This window comes from Notamacropus eugenii, chromosome 2, assembly GCF_028372415.1.
Source record: "Notamacropus eugenii isolate mMacEug1 chromosome 2, mMacEug1.pri_v2, whole genome shotgun sequence".
NCBI lineage: Eukaryota > Metazoa > Chordata > Mammalia > Diprotodontia > Macropodidae > Notamacropus > Notamacropus eugenii.
Genome location: NC_092873.1, coordinates 22,575,582 through 22,595,216, shown reverse-complemented (window position 1 = coordinate 22,595,216; position 19,635 = coordinate 22,575,582). Strand labels below are relative to the sequence as shown.

Here is a 19,635-nt window from a genome sequence, read left to right as displayed (position 1 = left end):
CTGACCAGTTCTGGATCAACTATGAGAACATCAGCAAAGTACAGTCAGGTCACAGAAGTATGAGAAAAGTGGAGACAGGAAAAACACGCACTTCCAAATTCACAGTTATGTGAGCCACATGTTGGGTAAGTGCTCTGCCTCCCTGCACTGGGGGAGAGAAGAGGCCAAGCGCTCTGCTGGACCAGGCAGAGCAAGGAGGCCAGGAATGTCCCCAACACCCTCAGCTCCCATCACAGGAAGCAGCTGCAGAGAAGGGGCTGCCGCATGTCCTAACCTGGAAGCCCCCAGCCCCAGCCTGAGCCTGCCCACACGGCACGCAACGATCCGCGGAACCACAGCTCGTCCTGTGGGTGGTTTATTGGCAGTGGAAAAAGGCTTCAGTACTTTATTGAAAGAAAGCAATAAATAATACTGTGATAAAAATAGTCCAAAGGAGGCTGTACATACTTTGTTACATAATCAGAAAGTTCACAAAAGATTAATAGAAAAACAACAGTAACAATGAGTTATACAAGTACATTAAAAGTAGAAACGAATAGGAAAAGGACATGCTATATATATATGCACATATGTATATATTTATATCGGGACTGATCTAGCTATACACACACATACACATATATATAGTTGCATAATAAATAATGCACCGTGATCTACACCAGTTTCTCCTTGGCTTCTTAATGTGCCACTTGAAAAAGTAAAAGGTACATTCTCTACAGTCTGAAATGTAATGGCTATACCATTAAAATCTCAAAAACATGTCCGTACACAGACGTTCAACAAGTTGACCAACAAATGCTGAAAGACGACTGACGAGCGCAGTAAGGCCTGGATTGAAGGTGGCGCTGCATCCCTCGGCGGGGGCGGGCCGCGAGACTGCAGTGCGAGTTATGATTGGTCCTCGAAGAAATTGCATCAGAGCCTCTCAACCAATGGCGTTGGGAGGAAAGCACTTCTTTGCGGGCTGGCGTGGGGGGTGACCAGGGGCTGGCCCCCTCCCCAAGTCTGTCCTTCCTGGCTCAGAGTTCTCTGTTCATGGCTTATCCGCAGTCACTAAGACCAGTTATCCAAGGACGAGAGCCTCGGTTCCCAAGGCATCCTGAGCCGGTTTTTTAGAACGACTCCATAGTGTTCTAAATGGTTTTCAGTTCAAATTTTAGTAGAGAAGACGATATTTAAAATACAAAATTTAAAATCAGTCCATGCTACAGAATGGAAAATTTCCTTTCAGAAAAAGATCAGCTGTGATCAGTAATTAATCACACACCATAACTGCTTACAATGAAAAGTCTGATTGTTTCAACACGGCTGCTGTGGCTTGCTTGCTGAAGCATCAGCTTACAAATGCCACTGATGATGCCTGCTCCTTGGTAATAGGGCACTTTTTACAAATGTAAAATCCTCATTTCTGTCAGGTTTATTATTTTAAAAAATTAAACAATGATAATTACAATAACTGCATAATTTACAAAAAACCCTATTTGCTCATGGGATTATACTTACAAGCATTACAGTACATTCAGTTGACTAACAAATTAAGTATAAGAACCTCATGAGTTGATTGGAAAAGATATTTATAATCTGGATACACATGAAAAAGTAAGTAACTGTATAAATGAAGTCACATAAGTTTACATAAATATAAGAAACATTTAATTCTAAAATATTTTCTCTATGGTATTCATGAATTTTTTACTAATTAAAAACTCTGTAATAAAATATCTCATTGTCCATATAACAAGTATTAACAGATTAAAGATCCACTCAATTCTAAAATGTGGTCTTGGCTGAGTTCAGAACGATGCATAATCATCTGTAGAAGTAGTGTGGGTAAACTAGGAGAAAAACAAACACATGATCAGGGGCTACAGTCAAAGGTCAGTGAAGAAGTCAATGAAATGTCCAAATCCCAACCCACACAACTTTTTTAAAGAATTAATTATCTAAGCAAAACCCAAGTTTTTTAATTACAGAAAGGACGTGTCTGAACAAAATTATCAGGGTGGATCTCTAGGGCAGCATGTGGATAGCATAAAACCAAAAGAAGCAAGTCTGCCCATGAGAAGAGATCCAAAACTCGTGAGCATCTTCTGCCTCCTCCTGAGGAGTCAGTTCCATAAAGCCCAAACAACTGGCCAGTGGCCAGTGTGCAAAGGCCACTGCTTCACTGACCCTTCTTCTTAACCAGACTGAAGGATGCTCCGCCTGACCCTGAAGCCAGGGATGTGTCTGCTACAAACCTTTCAGTAATATCTGTGCCAGAAAGAATGCAAATCTCCAAATTATTCCATGGTAAAGTACTGGAGTATCAGTGGAGTTTAGATTTCAAATGAATGTAATTGAATATGGCCCATTTAGCATTTGCCCTTGTCACCTGGGAATCTAATTAAGGTTCTGTTCCTAGGAAGAAACACCTTAGTAAAGCAGCTAACAACTCCAAATGAATTAGGCTGTCCACGTCTTAGGGAAAAGCTGGTGGTGCAAACTATGAATAACAGCCATTTTCCTTGCCAGAAGAAGCATCACCTTTCCTGGTAGGACACTGGAAAGAGGCAAGACAAGGCAGCTGCAGGGCGGTGGCATGGGGGATGCTCACTTGGCCAGGTCTTTGTTTCAAATATGGGGTAGAATTCTCAAATTATTCTAGTGCCCGATCCCAGGACAGCGGGCTGCGAAGTGATCTCAGTACTTGTAAAGTACAAAACGATGCAAAATATTAAAAAATTAAATGCATGATTGACTTGGAGAACTGTGGTCTGTTACAATATGGCACCCCTTCCACTTCTCAGAATTATGAAAGGCTATGATCACACAGGGCTGACTGTGTGCTAACGTTGTATGTAGGCAGTTGGCTAACCCAAGCTCAAGCTCAAACTGTCTGAGGCCAACAAGGACCGTCCTCTTTTGCTCTGCTTATTCAGGGGCCAAGTGAAACTAAGCTCCAAAGGGCACCTTGTGGGTGCCATGCTGTCTCTACTCACCAACAGAAGGCTTTAACAGGAATAAGTCCGTACAGTCGCAGAATCCAACCTCTGGCTTCCTGACATACTGCCTGTTTCAAGAGCGTAGAAGGAAAGCGTGCACAACACAGCATGCAGTTAGTTTTTAAAACCACCCGAGTGAGGACAGTTGCAAAACACTCTGGGACAGAAGCAGCGACTTTCCCCAGTGACAAGTGGAAGGGGGATCTCTTTGGGGAGGTGGAGATGGGACGAGAATGAATCTGCTGGAAGTGAACGACAGCCGGTCACCAGACACTAGCTCCAAGGGGCTCTAAGAGGTCCCACACACACTGGAGAGAGCACTATGGGAAATCCCTTTCCATCTCTCCATCCGCCATCTGAACCAAATGTCAGCAGGGCCAAGCAACACCCAAGAGGAACACACCCCAAAGAAGACAGCTCAGCACACCTGGGGAGTCAGATGACTAGTTACTTAGCAAGGCCAAAATCTCAGTGAAGAAAGACACAAGAGACCTCAAAAATGGCACCAGCTTTTAAAAACCAGTGCTAAAGCTACAAACTGGGTGGAATGCTTTAAGTCACTGTGTTTCTCTTTCTTACCTTACGTATCGTCAAAATTGCTTAGAAATGCACACTTTGGTACAAACGACTTAACCGCTTGATGTGGTCATATAACATGGAAGCTCTGGAAGGGCACGGGGTGACCCTGTCAAAGCCACTCCTGACCTCATCTCTCTGACTGCCCCTGCCCTGGAAGCCACAAGCTGACCAGCAGCAGCTGCCATTATTCATAAGGGGCATGGTGGCAGTGATGACTCCGACAGGGAAGTTTACAAGTATCTATCCTTAGGAAAGAGCGAAGAGAAAGGGTCAAGGGGCCACTAGGCATGGAAGAGAGGAGGTCTGGCCCGGCCCTGCTAGCTACAGCCGTGGAAGGCTCAGAAGAGAGGACGCAGACAACGGCCTGAGGACGGCATGTGCTAATGCTTTTAAGTCATGCTTTTCAAACACGTACCAAATGACTTCCTAATAGGTACATGAAAACCTTGAGAACTTCAGAGAAGATTTAACTTGGTTTAGATTCTAAATCTATGATACCTGGCGAGGAATGCCTGCTGTTCTAAGGCCATTCTGGGTGCCACCCCTCAGACAAAGCCACATACAGGTACAGATCACAAAGCCACTCCCTTTCCCAGAATGTACAGTTGCCCTGAAAAATGCTCCATGACACCCAGAGGTGGCAAGAATTGGGGTTCAAAGGTGCTTTCATTTGGAATGGTTTTTCCTTTTGCTTTGAAAGCTGGTTTGAATCTGCCTGGATCTTTAGGCTATAGTGAAAGTAATAAGTAAAGACTTGTAATTAAAAGTTCTGGGCTGGGGTCATCGTCTGACCCTCTAAATGCCCAAGAAAGAAGCAGGTGAATTTGAGCTGCTGTTGTTTTCTTCCATGAAGGATGGAGACAAAGGGAAGTGTCCTCCCTCCCCCTCTTTTCTGAAATAGAGGGAAGCTAAGGTGTGGCCAATCCTGACAGACGGACCTGGGGTCAGCACCTCTCCCTCACTTGTTCCCACCCTCGAAGGAGTGACTGACAGGGGAGGCAGCCAGCCCAAAAAGTCAGAGGACTGTGGGGAAAGTGGTGTACCAGACCAGCCTCTCTGGGGATAAGCCTGATCTCTCTCATCAAAGTAGGACAAAGTAGGGTCTGGTGGGCTCTGGCAACCAGGAAAGAGGACTTCAGTGCAGAGCAATAGTAAGAAAGGTGAAGAGAAGCTGGGATCAATGTTGCCGGATGAGAGGCACTCCAAGGGAATTGGAAATGCCTCAATACTAAAGTCAGCTTCCATAAATATACAAGCCCTGAGGTGTGCCAAAGGCCCTCTTAGAAGATGGATGCACAAGTCAGTCACTGAGGCAACAACGAGATGTGGAGGCGCTCAGTCCACCACTGGCACACTTCTTTGCCCTGGGGACACTCATTGGCATGTACAGAAGGCAGAGCCAACAAGTACTCTAGAGGAAATTCTGAATGGTCCAGGGCAACATTTCAAGTCAGCACATGCAACAGGATGCAAATGCTTTAAGACTTATTAAACAGGCAAATTTAGAGAATTAAATGACTTACATTCCAACCAAACAATCTTAGCGTGCATTAAGAAATGCATACTTGGGACCTACCGTCCATCTGCATTTTCTTTGGCTGCATAGAGGGGGAAGACATAGACGAGGTGACCCTGAAATTTGCAGGGAGCGTCTCTGCTGATCCAGCAGCTAGGCCTCGAATGTCCTTGGGTCTAAACTTTTTTCTCCATGAAGGGGCTCTTCGGAAGCTTTTATCATCATCCTGGAAAATTTAGGAGCACAGTAAAAATCCAGGAGAAAGTCAAGCCAAACCTTTCCACCCACTTTACCTACATAGAGGCCAGGCCCTAGAGATGCCACATTTGGTCACTGGCACCCTCTAAGTCCTGTCCAAGCAAAAGGAATTTCTGAGTGGCATGAACCTTTTCATGGAAAACAGGTCCCTTGTCCATCCCTGCAGCCCAGAGTGCCCAAACCCCTGGCTTTCCTTAGGGACTCATCCTGGATGGCCAGCAGAGGGAGTCCCAGGGATTCAGCAGGTGGCTGGCTAGCCCTGCTTTCAATCTCACACTGCTCTAAGACTTCTAGTTCTACTTGTCTGGAATCCCAGAAGGACATCTGAAGAGGCTAGCCCAGGAAAGTCTAATCTCTTTATTTTCAGAGGAGGAATAAGAGAGATACAGGAAGCTTAAGTAATATTCCATCAACTCTCTCAAGACTTTATAACCACTGGTCACATACTGTCCAACCTTCATCTTTCAAGACTGAAAACAATCCAAATATTAATGATCTACCATGCCCCTTTCCACCCCTTGGTTTGGTAGGACTATTTGGGGGTCAGCCCAAATGAACTACGACTTGTCCTGCCTGGCTCTCTGCCCAGGGCAGCATTCTGGGCCATCCCAAATGACGGACTTCCCAGAGGGTGAGGGAGAGCTCTGGGGGGAGGAGGGAGTACATGACAATCAATGTGAAACAAACAAACTCTCCTCAGATCGCTTTCAGGCCCAGAGGGGACAATGTCAGAATTTAAATAGGAAAAATCCTGCTTACGTAAAAATGTTAAAGTGTTCTAATGTTTAATTACAAAATTTACAAAAATGAAGAAAATATGTGCTGAGTCACAAATCCAGATGTTCCATCACTGGAGAGGGGACACAAGTGCTCTGCCCCAGTGACTGTATCCCTGATGCTAACTAATCAAGCCCCTGTAGACCCTCTACTTCAGAAACTGAGCTCTAAAGCCACGTTTGCTGAAATCTCAATATGCTTGAGTCTCAAACTTACTTCCTCAAACCTTCTGTCTGTGCCCATAACTAGTAGGTTGTTGAATTCTCTTTCCAAGACAGCACGAGCCTAAGGGAAAAAACAAACATTAGTCTTTGAAAAAGCAGTGGGGCTTGGGTTTTGCTGTTTTATCTTCTGTAACATGTTAAACCATGTTCCCAAGGCAATCTCCCTACAGAGGCAAGATCAGAACAGGCAGCTACGTAGCAACTCATTTTCTGATGATCTTCAACAAAGCCTTCCTTCTAGTCCCCAATAACATGCAGTCCTTATGTCTCCCAAAGGGTCCCCAGAAGTGAGATCATTCTACCGTATCCTGCCCAAGGGCACATGTCATGGTGGCTAAGCGAGGGAGGTGTGAGAGCAAGCCAAGAAAGGGGATGAAGGCAGGTGACTGCTCCTTGAGGCAGGGGGACCCTGCCATGGCCTGTCTGTGTAGAGGATGCCTCTGGGGCTCTGGGAAGCCAAGGTGGGGAAGGGCCTTTCCACTAAAGGAGGAAGGGATACTGTGCATGAAGCATGGCTGCTATCTTTAAGGTTCTGAAGAACCTGCATGGAGAAGAACATACAAAGCACCTGCTAAGAATGAGAATTCACCATGCAGTGGCTCCGGTGGCCACAGGAGGGGCCTCTACCTGTCAATCAGACATTACCCATTCCTACAGAGGGTCCCAGGCTACCTGTGTGTTCTGAGTGGGGATCTGAAGCAGAAGGGCCAGAGCATTGAAGTCAAAGGTCTCGTCTAAGGCCACCAGCGCACCGTGGACTCCGCTTTCAAGCAGGTTGTTTGCATATTCCTTGAGGCCGATGGATAAGATCCAGCGGATCACCCGGTCGTTGCTCCAAACAAGTACCTCTAGAGAAGGAAATGAAGAGATGAAGGGTCAGGGGAGGGGGGTAAGGGAAGGACCATTCCTAATTATCAGACTAATGCTCCTGGGAGACCATTGAGTCTAGTGCCTTCATCTCTGTGAGAAGAACCTGAGGCTGGGAGCAGGCGGAGGGAAAGGAAAGGGAAGGAATATGTAAACTGGGAACACCTACTATGCAACACATTTCACAATTATCTCTCATTTGACCCCTGCGATAACCCTGGGAGGCTTTTGCTGCTATTATCCCCATTTTACAGTTAAAGAAACTGAGGCAAACAGAGGTTCAGTGATGCTCAAGGTCACACAAACAGGAAATGGCAGAAATGGGACATGACAATGGCAGACACACTGAGCACTGAGCCAGTGTTCTTGTCTCTGTCCACAAGCACAAGTCAGAACTGTCAGGAGCACCCGTGAACATGCTGGAAAGAGGATGTATTTGGGGAGTGACATAGGGATGAAACCCCTGCCCTGGCCACAATAAGAGGCTCAGCTCTGATCCCAAACACGCAAACCCAAGCACACCAGAGTCCCTCCCCTGTGCCGAGAGTGTGAGCACCCTGGTGAACCCACTGGCAGCCCAGACTCTAAGCAAGAACACAAGGCAAACCTTTGATTTCATTCTGACTTTCTTCTCTTCTCCTTTCCAGTTCCTTCCGATCGTAATTCAGTCTTCGCAGACACATGATTCCACACTGGAAGCTGTTTCTGTTTGAAGAGGGAAATGCTCAGGAGCAGCCCTGGGCATGAATTTCTGCCCTGGTGGTCACACTGTCTTCAGTCAGTTATTTACCTGTGAAAACTGTCCACCATTTTGAGCTGTCCTCGCAAGTCCTTCTTGGTCAGATGGTCAAGCATCCGTGCATCCACAAGACACTCCATGAAGTAGCTGCGATATTGAGGAAGCCCTAGGCTGGGTAGCCATTCATTGCCGATCCACTCATGATTCATGTCGCCATAGGCCAATGTCTACTTGAGAAAAGGTGTCAGAGAGTTACTGAGGAGAAACCGAGTCAAAGAACCAAACAATTGCTAAATTAGTAGCTGTCAAACTGTCTATTTTTCATAGTTAAAAGGAATGGATCACTTTGGATCCTTCAGTTTACAGAATGCATCTGCATCTAATGGGCAACCGAGTTCCACACTTATGGACATTTCACTCAAAGCGGCAATTATCAATTAGATATTGTATTTCCTCCATCGTCTGAATCACTAGTCCTGAGACATTTCTGCATTAAAAAACTTAAATATCCTTTCCCAGAATCACAAGAGAATACAGTTACAGTCCCTGATTCTCATTAACTACATGAATTACAAAGAACGGTCACGACTCATGAACAACTTGAAAAGATCAGCCAAATTGGATTTTTTAAATACATGATGGTGAGGGAGGGGGAAAGAAATAACTCCATCAGGATTTGTGTGCATCAGTCAAAGTACGAATCTTTCCTGCAGTAGTCAAGGGCCCACAGACCCTGAAAGCTCTGGTATAATAATAGATTCTCTATGAATAAGACACTGCACTGGGCTTGGGATCAGGAATCCTGGGCTCAAATCTTCCTTCAGATACTTCAGGGTTCACATCAGGATGTGTCTTTTCCTATGCACAAGTCACTGAATGTCTTAGAGCCTCAGTTTAGTCATCTGTAAAATGGGGGTGATGCTGCTTGTGGTGAAGGGTTTTGCAAAGCTTAAAGCATTCTCTCCATGCATGTTATCATGTGCAATCTCTCAGGGTAGATGCAGGAGGTCTGCATGGTTCTAGCCAGGAGTGACTGACAGCAGACACCAATAAGCGTGACCAGATTCTCAAAGAAGCCAACTTTCACCACAACTCACAAGGCATGTAGGGCGGCTCTCCAAAGGATGATTCTTGAGCCACCCAACACCACTGGGGGCACACGCAGACTGGAGGACTGACCATTTCCCACCTAAACTGGGCCAGGAAACAAAGCTGCCTTCCAAGCAGCAAGGAGCTGGGGAAAGTAACTACTACTTTTCTCTAATCTTCTGACAGTGGATCCACACCCATGACAAACTTCACTCTGAACCAAGAACTTCATGATAAGACTAGCGGTCAATCATGGCCCCTCAAGTACGGATGCCAACTGCTACGCTCAGACGGAGCCATCCTCAAATGGAGGCTGGGTTTGCTGTGTAGAAGCCTTCTTGAAGAGTCCTGGGTCCTTCCTAATGGATCTGACAGATGGATGCCAGCGCTACCTGCATCCTTTGACCACATGCACACAGTCTCAGCCAGGGCAGACTCACCTCATCTGCCTCCTAGAGGAGTCTGGAAGGCCCATGGCCAGCGTTGTTTGCTATGGGGGGATCTGTATTCAGAGGCTGCTACCTATCAAGAAAAGATGAGTTTCCTTCCATCTCTATGACCAGCTGTGGGGCTGTGGCTAATTTCTTGTAGATGGTCACTCACGGAAGCTTTCCAAGTGGCAACTGGGCAAACCACTGCCAGGAGAACATGCTATGGGGAATGTGTATTTCTTATTCAAATACAGGGGAGAGCAAATACCATCAAATAGCTTTCAAAAATAGTGATATAAAGAGGACAGAACACTGGCCACAGAACTGGAAAACAGTGACCTGAACCCTAATCCTGTCTGTTCACAGCACTCGGCTAGGAGCTGGGGAGATACAAAACCCAAACAATTCCTGCCCTCAAGGAACTTACACTCGACATGGGAGCCAAAATGAACCTCAGGAGGCACAGACATGATCTACAGAGTAAATGAGAGGAAAAGACCTTGCCTGTGGGGGGCCTGGGAAAGGCATCGTGCCAAAGGTGCTATCTGTGTTGAGGAAGGCAGGAATTTAAGGGCCTTCTGGACCCCTGTGCAAAGGTCAGAAGAAGCGTGGCAGCCAGGCCTGCAATTTGGCAGGTATTTTAAGCAGACAGAAGTTATGGAGTTGGAACCTATGAGCCCCAGAGACTGATGGGACATGACAGATGAGGAGGAGGAGGACCTCTCTGACCTTCAAGTTTCTCTTCTGCGAAGGGTGGGCAGCTGAAGGGGCATCTTTACACCAAGAGTTAGTGGAAGGCAAACACACTGTGCAGGGGCTTTTCATGTATAAAAAGCAAGGGCTTACTGTGAGAATGTTAAAGACCGACAGCCAGTCCTAGCTATTGCTCCTCACCTGCCTCATCTGTTCATGTTTCTATTACAAAGAATATCAGTATAAACTGTGCTTCTAAGGCATATTTATGAGAAAACTAAATTCAAATGTTGGCTGAATTGAACTTGAATTGAACTTCCTGTTATGAAAAATGAGCCTTGAAACAGAAGCCCAACTGAAAATGTCCTTGCCCTAAATGACCATTCAGGGCTGAAATAACTTGCAGAGTTAAAATCTCCCCAGACCAAGGTGAAGATGAGAAGATCATTTAGGAATTTCCTAACAACATTCCTCCTGAACTTGGTCAGGTGTGACCCGACCCACAGAAGAGTTAACGGATTCAAACTAGGTCCTTGTCTGGAAATAAACAAGGAAATCCATCTCTGCTGCAGGAAGGGAAAGGTCACTCTCAGAACTACAAAATCCCTGTGAGCTTTACTCCAGTTACAGCCACAGGTCCTGAAGACCCTGGGGCCCTTGACCCTGGCCAACAACTCTCCATGAGAAACTAAAGCCGTTTTCTCAGTAGCAATGGTATGAGAGAAGAGGTCTGACCACTGGCTGTGCAGCTGCTCCCTCAGGGTCTGGGACGTCTTCATCCAACTTGCAGCAGAACCCCTATTGGTGCATCTCTTGCAATGGAGCAAGACCTGAGGACAAGCACTGTCGGCCCTACTTGTACCTGTTCCTATCACCAAGGACTGAGGATGTGGTTATTCTCCCACACTCCTTCCACTGGGACCCACAAAACAAAAGCAATCAGAAGGCTGAGTCTGGCCTGGCCGCCTCCCCAGTATGGCCATCCCCCACAGCTCTCTTCCTGCTCAATAATCCCCTGGACTGTGTGATGGCTTCTATGCAGATGGCCCCCCACACCCTATGGCCAAGGCTTATTACCTTAGTCAGGAAAGTCTGTCTGTGGATAGAGCCTAGGCTCTGGAGTCAGAAGCCCTGAGAGGTCAATCTGCACAATCACCTTCAGATACATCCTCTTCTTCACCAAGTGCCCTCCCCCCTAAGTCAAAAGTATCTCCCCTGTTTCCAACAGCCTCCTCATTGGCCTCCCTCTCTCACATCTGTCAGAACTCCACCAATTCTCCTGTCTGTCATTCAACGTCCCAGCTGCGTTCCAAATAATCTTTCCAGACTGTTCCCCCACTTGGTTCCTTCTGTGCACTCTCTGTTCCAGCCAAACTAGACTAATGCTCCAGGTCTTGCGTCCACTCCCTGCCTCCCTGGACAGGCTAGTATGATCCCCCCACGTTAGTATTGCACCCCATATGAGAGACACACTCTGTAGCAACTTCCAAGTTCATGCTGTGACCCCCAACAGAACAAAAACAGCTTGTGGAGCTTGGGCCAGGAAGGATCGGTTTTGGTCTTTGCAGCCCAAGGAAACTTTTGCAGAGCTGGGTCTTAATAAACGTGCTGCACAAAACGACTGTGAGGGTATAGGGTGATGAAAGACAACCATAAAAAGGGCGTTTGGACCTTCCATTGCAGGAGGACTGGATGGGGGGGGACAGAATGGGCCTAACCAACACTATCCTTTTCTGATCTCAGACCTCACTGGATCCAACATAATCCTATAGATGAGTAAACTGAGGCTCAAAAAAAGAGTAGGTAATCCATCCAAGTTTGTGTGCCATGTGCGTCTTTATGTGTGCATGCATGTGTCTGCATGTGTGAGTGCGTGTGCGTCTGCATGTGTGCGCCACTTCATTCAGGCCTTTCAAAGGCGCTACAGGAGGATCTCCTTCTCCTTCCCCCTCACAGCATAAAAGACCATTTTCCTAAGGTTTTTCCCCCACCAACAACAGCAGTGGAATAACACCCCTTCCCACATCACTCAGGAGGTGTCTGGACATCAGCTCTTTGTGAACTGGATGTGGCTGTTTATGTCACAATCTGCACAAATCACAAATTTTCATCAAACTTGCACCTGAGAGACCTTCAGAATTGTCCATGAGACATTAATTACTCTTTTCATCAAACGACTGAGACCTCTGGACAGTTACAAATCAGTAAGAGTTTTCAAGTGATTAGGACACCGATGGCACCCAGAAAGGCCCAAGCTTGCATGCATGTGAACAAAATTCGAGAAAGTCTCCAACCTGAGCCCAGCTTCCCTCCTCATCGTCCTGGTGTTACATGGTTAAAAAAGCAAAAGGATACAACGATTAGTAACGGTAAGTTCAGAGATACAAGCCAGCAGTGCTCATGCAACTTAACTAGAAGCAAAATGAGTTCAAGGACAAAGGCACCATGCAATAACCATGCAAAACAACTGGCATTCTTTATGCAAATAAAGAGCAGAGGGAAGGAAGGAAGGGAGAGGGGAAAGAAGGAAGGAAGAAGGAAGGGAGGGAAGAAAGAAGGGAGGGAGGGATAAAGGGAAAAAGGAAGGGAGAGTTTTAATCTCAAATTAGCAAGAAATTAGTAAATAAATTAAGAATTAAAGTCACACTAATAATTTCAGGGCATTAAAAATTTACACTACATCAATGATGATTCTGATTTTGAATAATTAATACCTAAAGGAATAATCATCTTCATTTAAGTCCACATCAGTTTTGTGGATGACAAAAAGAGACACATGAATCAAACAACAAAGGTACTAGCACTGACCGTCTGTGGCGTCGCCGTCAGGTTTTCCATTTCTTCATGTGTTAACCAGACATTCCCCGTGGTCTGACATGACCCCAGTGACAATAAGTCACATCCCACGAAAGGAAAGCAGTAACAAAGAGGAGAGGGGGGATTGCAAACGTAAGCCACAGGGACATCAGAGGGTCTGAGGCTCAAGGGGCAGTGCCCACAGTCCAGAGGTGATGTCCCTAACACTAGGACACCTGCCCAGGCTGCCTGGTCAATCAAAGGAGGTGAGGCTTTGTATTCAAAAGTTAAACATCAACTGTCTTCTCTTTTTAAAGGATAATTTTATCAAAGAAGTAACAGCTGATGATTTTATATTTAATTAAAGGATTTTCTTTCCATTGTATCTAAGTGGTCTAAAAAAAAATCTGATTAGACAGCTGAATTCAAGATCAGCCAGATGTCATTCAATACACAATTGCATTCTAAAATGTGGCAGGTGATCAATAAATACCAACTCTCTACAAATGGAAAATAAATGAAAATCCACTTTCTGTTTCTTAGATTTAATCCTGGCTTGTATAAAGACCAAAATTAACTGTGATAACAAGTAACCAAACCTGAAGCTTCTTAATATGAAAGCTAGTTTACTTCTAAAAATCTGCAGTTCTTTTTAAAAGTCATTTCAAAACATTACAGGTAAAGATAATGAAAGTATTTTTCTTTTAAAAAGTGCAAATGCAATGTAAGCTGTTATCTGAGCACAAAAAGACACATCAATGTGTACCATTCTGAATGTTTTCTTTTAAAAATAAGTTCATGATTCTGTCCTTGGGAAAAAAATTAACATGTTTAAATTAATTATAAACTGGAAATGATATCAAGGACTGCTGCTTATTCTCTGAACATCTTTTTTGCAAGGAGAAAAGTTCATTTTGGCTGAATTATAAGCCAAAAGGATATCTTTTACGGAGTGATCATCAAATAGTCGATCAATCAAACATCAAATAGTCGATATTTAAGAGTCTGACTGTGGAAATGAGCTCCCTGGTCGACAGCCAAGACCTGGATACTGTGGAGAGACTGAATAAACTAGGAAGAGTCTTCCTAGCATTACAGATCTGACGGACTGTGTAACTACTTTCAGCATTTATAAAACTGAACCATTAATCTGGACACAGAGCAGGAGGGAAGAGGATGTAAAGGCCAATCGAAAATGTTTCAGTATCTGTTTTATTGTATGGATAAATGTGACCTTAAAATCTTGCATTTGGATATACCACCACACTGTACAAACAAGTGTGATCTCTATGATCTTACAATATTTTACTAGCAAACACTCTTTTCATATGATTTTTATTAAAATTCATTCAATTTTATCTGAATGCTCTTAAATTCCAATTAGGGCACAATAAACCAAGTTAGGGAGGAAACAGATATGACATCTATGCTATCAAATTTCTCCTTTTCTTTCCTCAAGGACAGTTTTCAGAGACTTTTACTCAACCTTTGAAACATGAAAAAAAATTAACATGCAAATACATGATTACGTATTGCCCTGAAAATTATTTCCAACCTTTTAAGGTCATCAGAATGTTACTCCGCCCAGGTTTTACACACAGAAACTTTTACAAAGTTTCTTTAATCCATTTGACACTTACTGAGACCCTAAGAGGAAGAGCAAGACACAAACCACGCACTTTCTAGTAATTATCATCAGCCCTACTTGTTTGTTTGTAAAGATGAAACAGACAGGGATGGGCGACTTCAGCGAGCTCCTCACACTCCAGGTCACTCACCGTTCTGGAGGTGGGTGGGGCAGACGGACTTGTCAAGGACATGATTTCTTGAATCGCGAGCCTCAACTTTAGCCTGTGTAGAGGATTGCTGATTCCAATTTCACGTTGTATTTCAGTATCCGACAGGGCAGACATAATGGCCCCACTTTTCACATTCGCTCGGCAAGCAGCCACGTACCATGCAGGCATTCCGACCCACAGCTGGAAAAAAAAACATAGAAAAACTGAGTATTAACTCAGTAATCAACTGAGGATGGCTTTATACGTGATGAAATGTACTACAACCATTCCAGAGAAGCCTAAAGGTCATTACCTCGAGCCACACAACCACAGTTGGCCCATCCCACTGGGCAAAAGGCAGGCCTTGTCTCCGAGCTTCCTCCAGCAGTTCATGCCTGAAAAATCAGAACAAAACAAGAAGCTGTAAGCATTTGTAAAATATTGGAAAAACAGTTACAAATATTTACTAAAACCATCTCTGTATCAACTACACTTATTAAACTTGACTAATTCCACACATCAGCAACATGGTCAGTTGGGGTGGGAAAGGAGAGGAAGTGACAGAAGGGAAGAAAGACGTGAAGGGGGGAGGCAAAAAGCAAGGCACGTTGGAAGACGGACAGGGTGAAAGAGAAAGAATCAACAGAGGGGGAAACGGGATGGAGGAAAATACAATTAGCAAGTGTAACTGTGAAAAAAAATCTGAAGCACGCCTCTCTAACAAAGGCCTCATTTCTCAAAATGTGGAGAATTAAATAGTTCAAATTTATAAAAATAAGAGCCATTCCCCAAATGATAAATGATCAAAAGATATGGAGTTTTCAGATGAAATAATCAAAGCTACCTATAACCACATGAAAAAATACTCCAAATCACTGACTGGAGAAAGTATAATTAAAACAATTCTGAGGTACGGACTGCTAACTGAACAGAAAAAGAAAATGGCAAATATTGGAGAAAATGTGGGAAAAATGAAACATTAATGCACTGTTGGTGGAGCTGTGAACTGATTAAACCATTCTGTAGAGCAATTGGGAAAACCATGTCTACCCTCTGACCCAGTAATATCATTACTAGGTCTGTATTCAAAAAGAGATTAAAAGGGGGGTGGCAGGTGGGACCTATACGTACAAAAATATTTCTGACAGTTCTTTTCTGTTGGCAAAGAATTGGAAATTGAGGGTATGCCCATCAACTGGGGAATGGCTGAACAAACTGTAGTATATAACTGTGATAGAATATTACTGTGCCATAAGAAATGAAGAGGATGCTCTCAGAAAAATGCGGAAAGACTTCCATGACCTGATGCAAAGTGACATGTTCTGCGTACAAAGTAACAACAATAGGTAGGATGATCAGCTGTGAGTGACTCAGCTTTTCTCAGCAATACAATGATGCAAGACAATTCAGAAAGACTTATGATAAAAGATATTAGTTATCCATATCCATTAGTTATCCTTTTTTTTTCACAACATGATTAATATGGAAATGTTTTGCATTACATGTATGTAACCTATATTGAATTGTCTGCCATCTCAATGCGGGAGAGGAGAAAGAAGGGGGGAGGGAGGAGAGAATTTGGAACTCAAAGTTTTAAAAATCAATGTTAAAAATTGCTTTTAAGCTGTCTATATAGTCATATGAAAAAATGCTCTAAATCACTATTGATCAGAGAGATACAAATCAAAACAACTCTGAGACACCACATCACACCTATCAGATTGGCTAACATGAGAGAACAGGAAGATGATAAACGTTGGAGAAAATGTGGAAGAGTTGGAACTCTAATTCATTGTTGGTGGAGCTGTGAGCAGATCCAATCATTTTGGAGAGCAATTTGGAACTATGCCCAAAGGGCTACAAAAATGTGCATGCCCTTTGACCCAGCAGTATCACTTCTAAGACTGTATCCCCAAGAGATCATAAAAATGGAAAAGGGTCCCACATGTACAAAAATATTTATAGCAGCTCTTTTCATGGTGGCCAAGAAGTGGAAATCAAGGGGATGCCCATCAATGGGGAATAGCTGAACAAGTTGTGGTATATGAACGTAACGAATCCTATTGTGCTATGAGAAATGATGAACAGGAAGACTTCAGAGAGACCTGGAAGGACTTACAAGAACTGAGGCTGAGTGAAAGGAGCAGAACCAGGAGAACTTTGTACACAGTAGCAGCCACAGTGTGTAAGGACTGTTTTTGATAGCCTTAGCCCTTCACAGCAATGCAAGGACTTAAAACATTTCCAAAGGACTCATGATGCAAAATGCTATCCACCTCCAGAGAAAGAACTACGGAGTCAGAATGCAGAATGAAGCAGACTGTTTTCTCCTTTGTTATGTTTTGCTTATGGTTTCTCCCGTTTGTATTAATTTGTCTATGCAACATGACTAAGGTGAAAATGTGTTTTACAGGAATGTATGTGTAGAACTCATATAAGATTGCATGCTGTCTTGGGGAGGAAGGGGGAGAATATCTGGAACTTATGGAAGTGATTGATGAAAACTGAAAACAAATAAATTAATAAATTTGGAAAAATTTTTTTTTACATGTAATTGGGGAAGAATAAAACACTACACAGACACAAAAAAAGACATGAAAAAAATGTTCCACATCACTAATAACTAAAGAAATACAAATTAAAGCAACTCTGTGATTCTACCTCGCAGCCACCAGAGTGGTCCAAATGGTCAAAAAGGAGAGGCTGGGAGGCCTTAATGCACTGTTGCTACAGCTGTGATTCTTGGATCTAGCCATCCTGGAAATCAATTTGGAAATGCACCCCTTAAGTTACCAAGCAACCCAGAGATGCTACTAGCAGGTCTGTAGCCCAAAGAGATTAAAAAAGAGAAAGAGACAAGGAACCAGAGACAAAAAGGCCTAGCAGCTCTTTCTGCTATACTAAAGACCTGGAAACCAAGAAGATGTCTGTCAAACTGGGAAAGAATGGACTAACTGTGGTAAATGGATTAATGGGATATCATTGGGTCATTAGAAATGACGAAAGGGATTGTCCCAGAGACAACTGGGGAAACTTTAACTGACATCTAGTGAACTAAGTAGAAACAAGAACACCCTCAAGAAAAAGAAAACCTCCAACTCTGGAAGACACAGAGGGCTGAAAACATCTTGCTCCGTGAAGGAGGGAAGAGGGGCTCCAAGGAGAGAATGAGAGACATCTACAGATGTCGCCAACACAGACCAAGCAGACTGGTCTCTCTTTCCACTGGGGGCTTGGCAGGAGGAAGGGAGGTGGTGGTAGCATAGCCAGAAAGATTTTTTCAAACTTCACTTAAGAGAGCAGTCAGAAGGAAACACCAAGAACCAGGACACCTTGGAAAGTTCTAGCTGAAATTCATTCTACTCTTAAAAAGAGCTGACTGCCCATTCCATGCAAGGAGCCTTTTCTGTACTATCTGATATACCTAAATGCTTGTTTTATTTGCTGTTAAGTTCAAAATAAATAAAACTTAAAACTTTCAAGACCATTCACAAGTTCTTAGAGTGATACAGGAGCCTCTTAAAGAAAAGACACAGAATTACACAAGTTGAAGGGGAAAATATAAGCAAGCAGTTCTTGGAGGAGGTTGGGATGAAATCCTTCAGGGTCTCTGTTTATGGGCTCACTGGTCTAACACTCAGATGCTGAGCTGCTGATTCAGAAGATGTTAGACTCAAAATCCCAAGAAACAAATTTACACAAATATGCTGTTAAGAGGCACCACAGTGCAGACTGGTGGGCATGGAGTTCAAATGTGACTTCAGACGATAGATTAGCTGAGGGACCATGGTGATAAGTCACTTGACCTCTATTTGCCTTAGTTTCCTCATCTGTAAAATGAGGAATTTCAATCCCTACCTCCCAAAGCTGTTGTGAGAATCACCTGAGATAACACAGGTAAAGCACTTAATGCAGAACCTAGCGATTAATAGGCTTATTAATAGCAGACCATTAATAAATGCTGGTTCCCCTTCTCTCCTTTCCCTTGCCTCCCTTACTCTCCCTTCCCTTCCCTTCTCTGTAAGCAATCAACAAGTAGAAATGGCAAGAGTCAGTTGTTTCATCAGCTGGAAGAGAGGAGAACCAAGTATATTCCTGAGAGAAAAGTGAGAAGCTATTTCTTACCAGATGGAGATGACACCATCACATGTGGCTGTCAAGCCTGACCGATGGAAGTGTCCACTGACGGGGGAAGGGGGAGCCGCAGTATATTAGTGTCATGGAAGACTATCATGAAACCATTTAAATTGGTAAGTTAAATGTATTCAATAAAACATGTCAATTAAAAAATCAAAGGCATGCTAGTAAACTTGCCATGAATCAGCCATCCATGAGTGTGGGGCCTCCCTTCCTATTCCTGATACTGGAGAGAGCCTTATCCTCCATGCAAGCCCACCTCTGCTGCCATGCCCCAGCCTTGAAAGCCCTGCCAGCACATCCAGGGTCACCAGGCCCAAGCTCAAAGGCTTGGCAGCCTCTGCCTGGGTGGGCATTCCTGTGGCAGAGCCATGAAACACCCGAGACTATCCTCCAAATCATGAGCAATAAGAGGAGAACTTGAGGGGAGGGGAAAGGGGAGGGAGATAAGAGGGTGCTTTTTTAGACACAATTGAGAAATCACCATAAAAAGATAGTTTTAAAATAAATGTACACACCACAAATACACAACATGCTGCTAAAAAGACAAGACGTACTTCCTTGGCATGGAAGTATCAAAGGGAACGGAGTCACTTTAAGCAGATTTTAAGAATACATTCCAGGCTAACGCTGGAACCATTTCCTTGGCAAAGGTTTTTTTCTTTTTTCAGTACTTAAAAAGTAAAACAGAACACACATGACACCAAATCCAGTGCACAAAACCTGCCAAAAGACTTACCCTGATATCACCCTAGAGGGCCCAGGGA

The 19,635-nt window shown here is 44.0% G+C and overlaps 1 protein-coding gene across 6 annotated transcripts in view; it reads right to left on the bottom strand.

Moving 5' to 3' along the window:
• Positions 1 to 339: 339 nt before the first annotated feature.
• Positions 340 to 19,635, bottom strand: part of PPFIA1 (PTPRF interacting protein alpha 1) — a 102,488-nt gene continuing 83,192 nt past the window's right edge. For 3 of the 6 annotated variants that reach the window (XM_072639412.1, XM_072639411.1, XM_072639415.1), the window contains 11 exons: positions 15,045 to 15,126; positions 14,732 to 14,932; positions 12,966 to 13,028; positions 12,452 to 12,478; positions 7,996 to 8,171; positions 7,813 to 7,910; positions 7,011 to 7,186; positions 6,331 to 6,399; positions 5,140 to 5,305; positions 2,982 to 3,052; positions 340 to 1,835 (listed from right to left, as the gene is read on the bottom strand). In XM_072639412.1, the coding sequence (XP_072495513.1) occupies positions 2,994 to 3,052; positions 5,140 to 5,305; positions 6,331 to 6,399; positions 7,011 to 7,186; positions 7,813 to 7,910; positions 7,996 to 8,171; positions 12,452 to 12,478; positions 12,966 to 13,028; positions 14,732 to 14,932; positions 15,045 to 15,126 (1,117 nt within the window). In that variant the 3' untranslated portion in view covers positions 340 to 1,835; positions 2,982 to 2,993. The remainder of the gene's footprint in view (positions 1,836 to 2,981; positions 3,053 to 5,139; positions 5,306 to 6,330; positions 6,400 to 7,010; positions 7,187 to 7,812; positions 7,911 to 7,995; positions 8,172 to 12,451; positions 12,479 to 12,965; positions 13,029 to 14,731; positions 14,933 to 15,044; positions 15,127 to 19,635) is intronic. The other 3 variants (XM_072639414.1, XM_072639413.1, XM_072639416.1) reach the window with 2 other exon arrangements.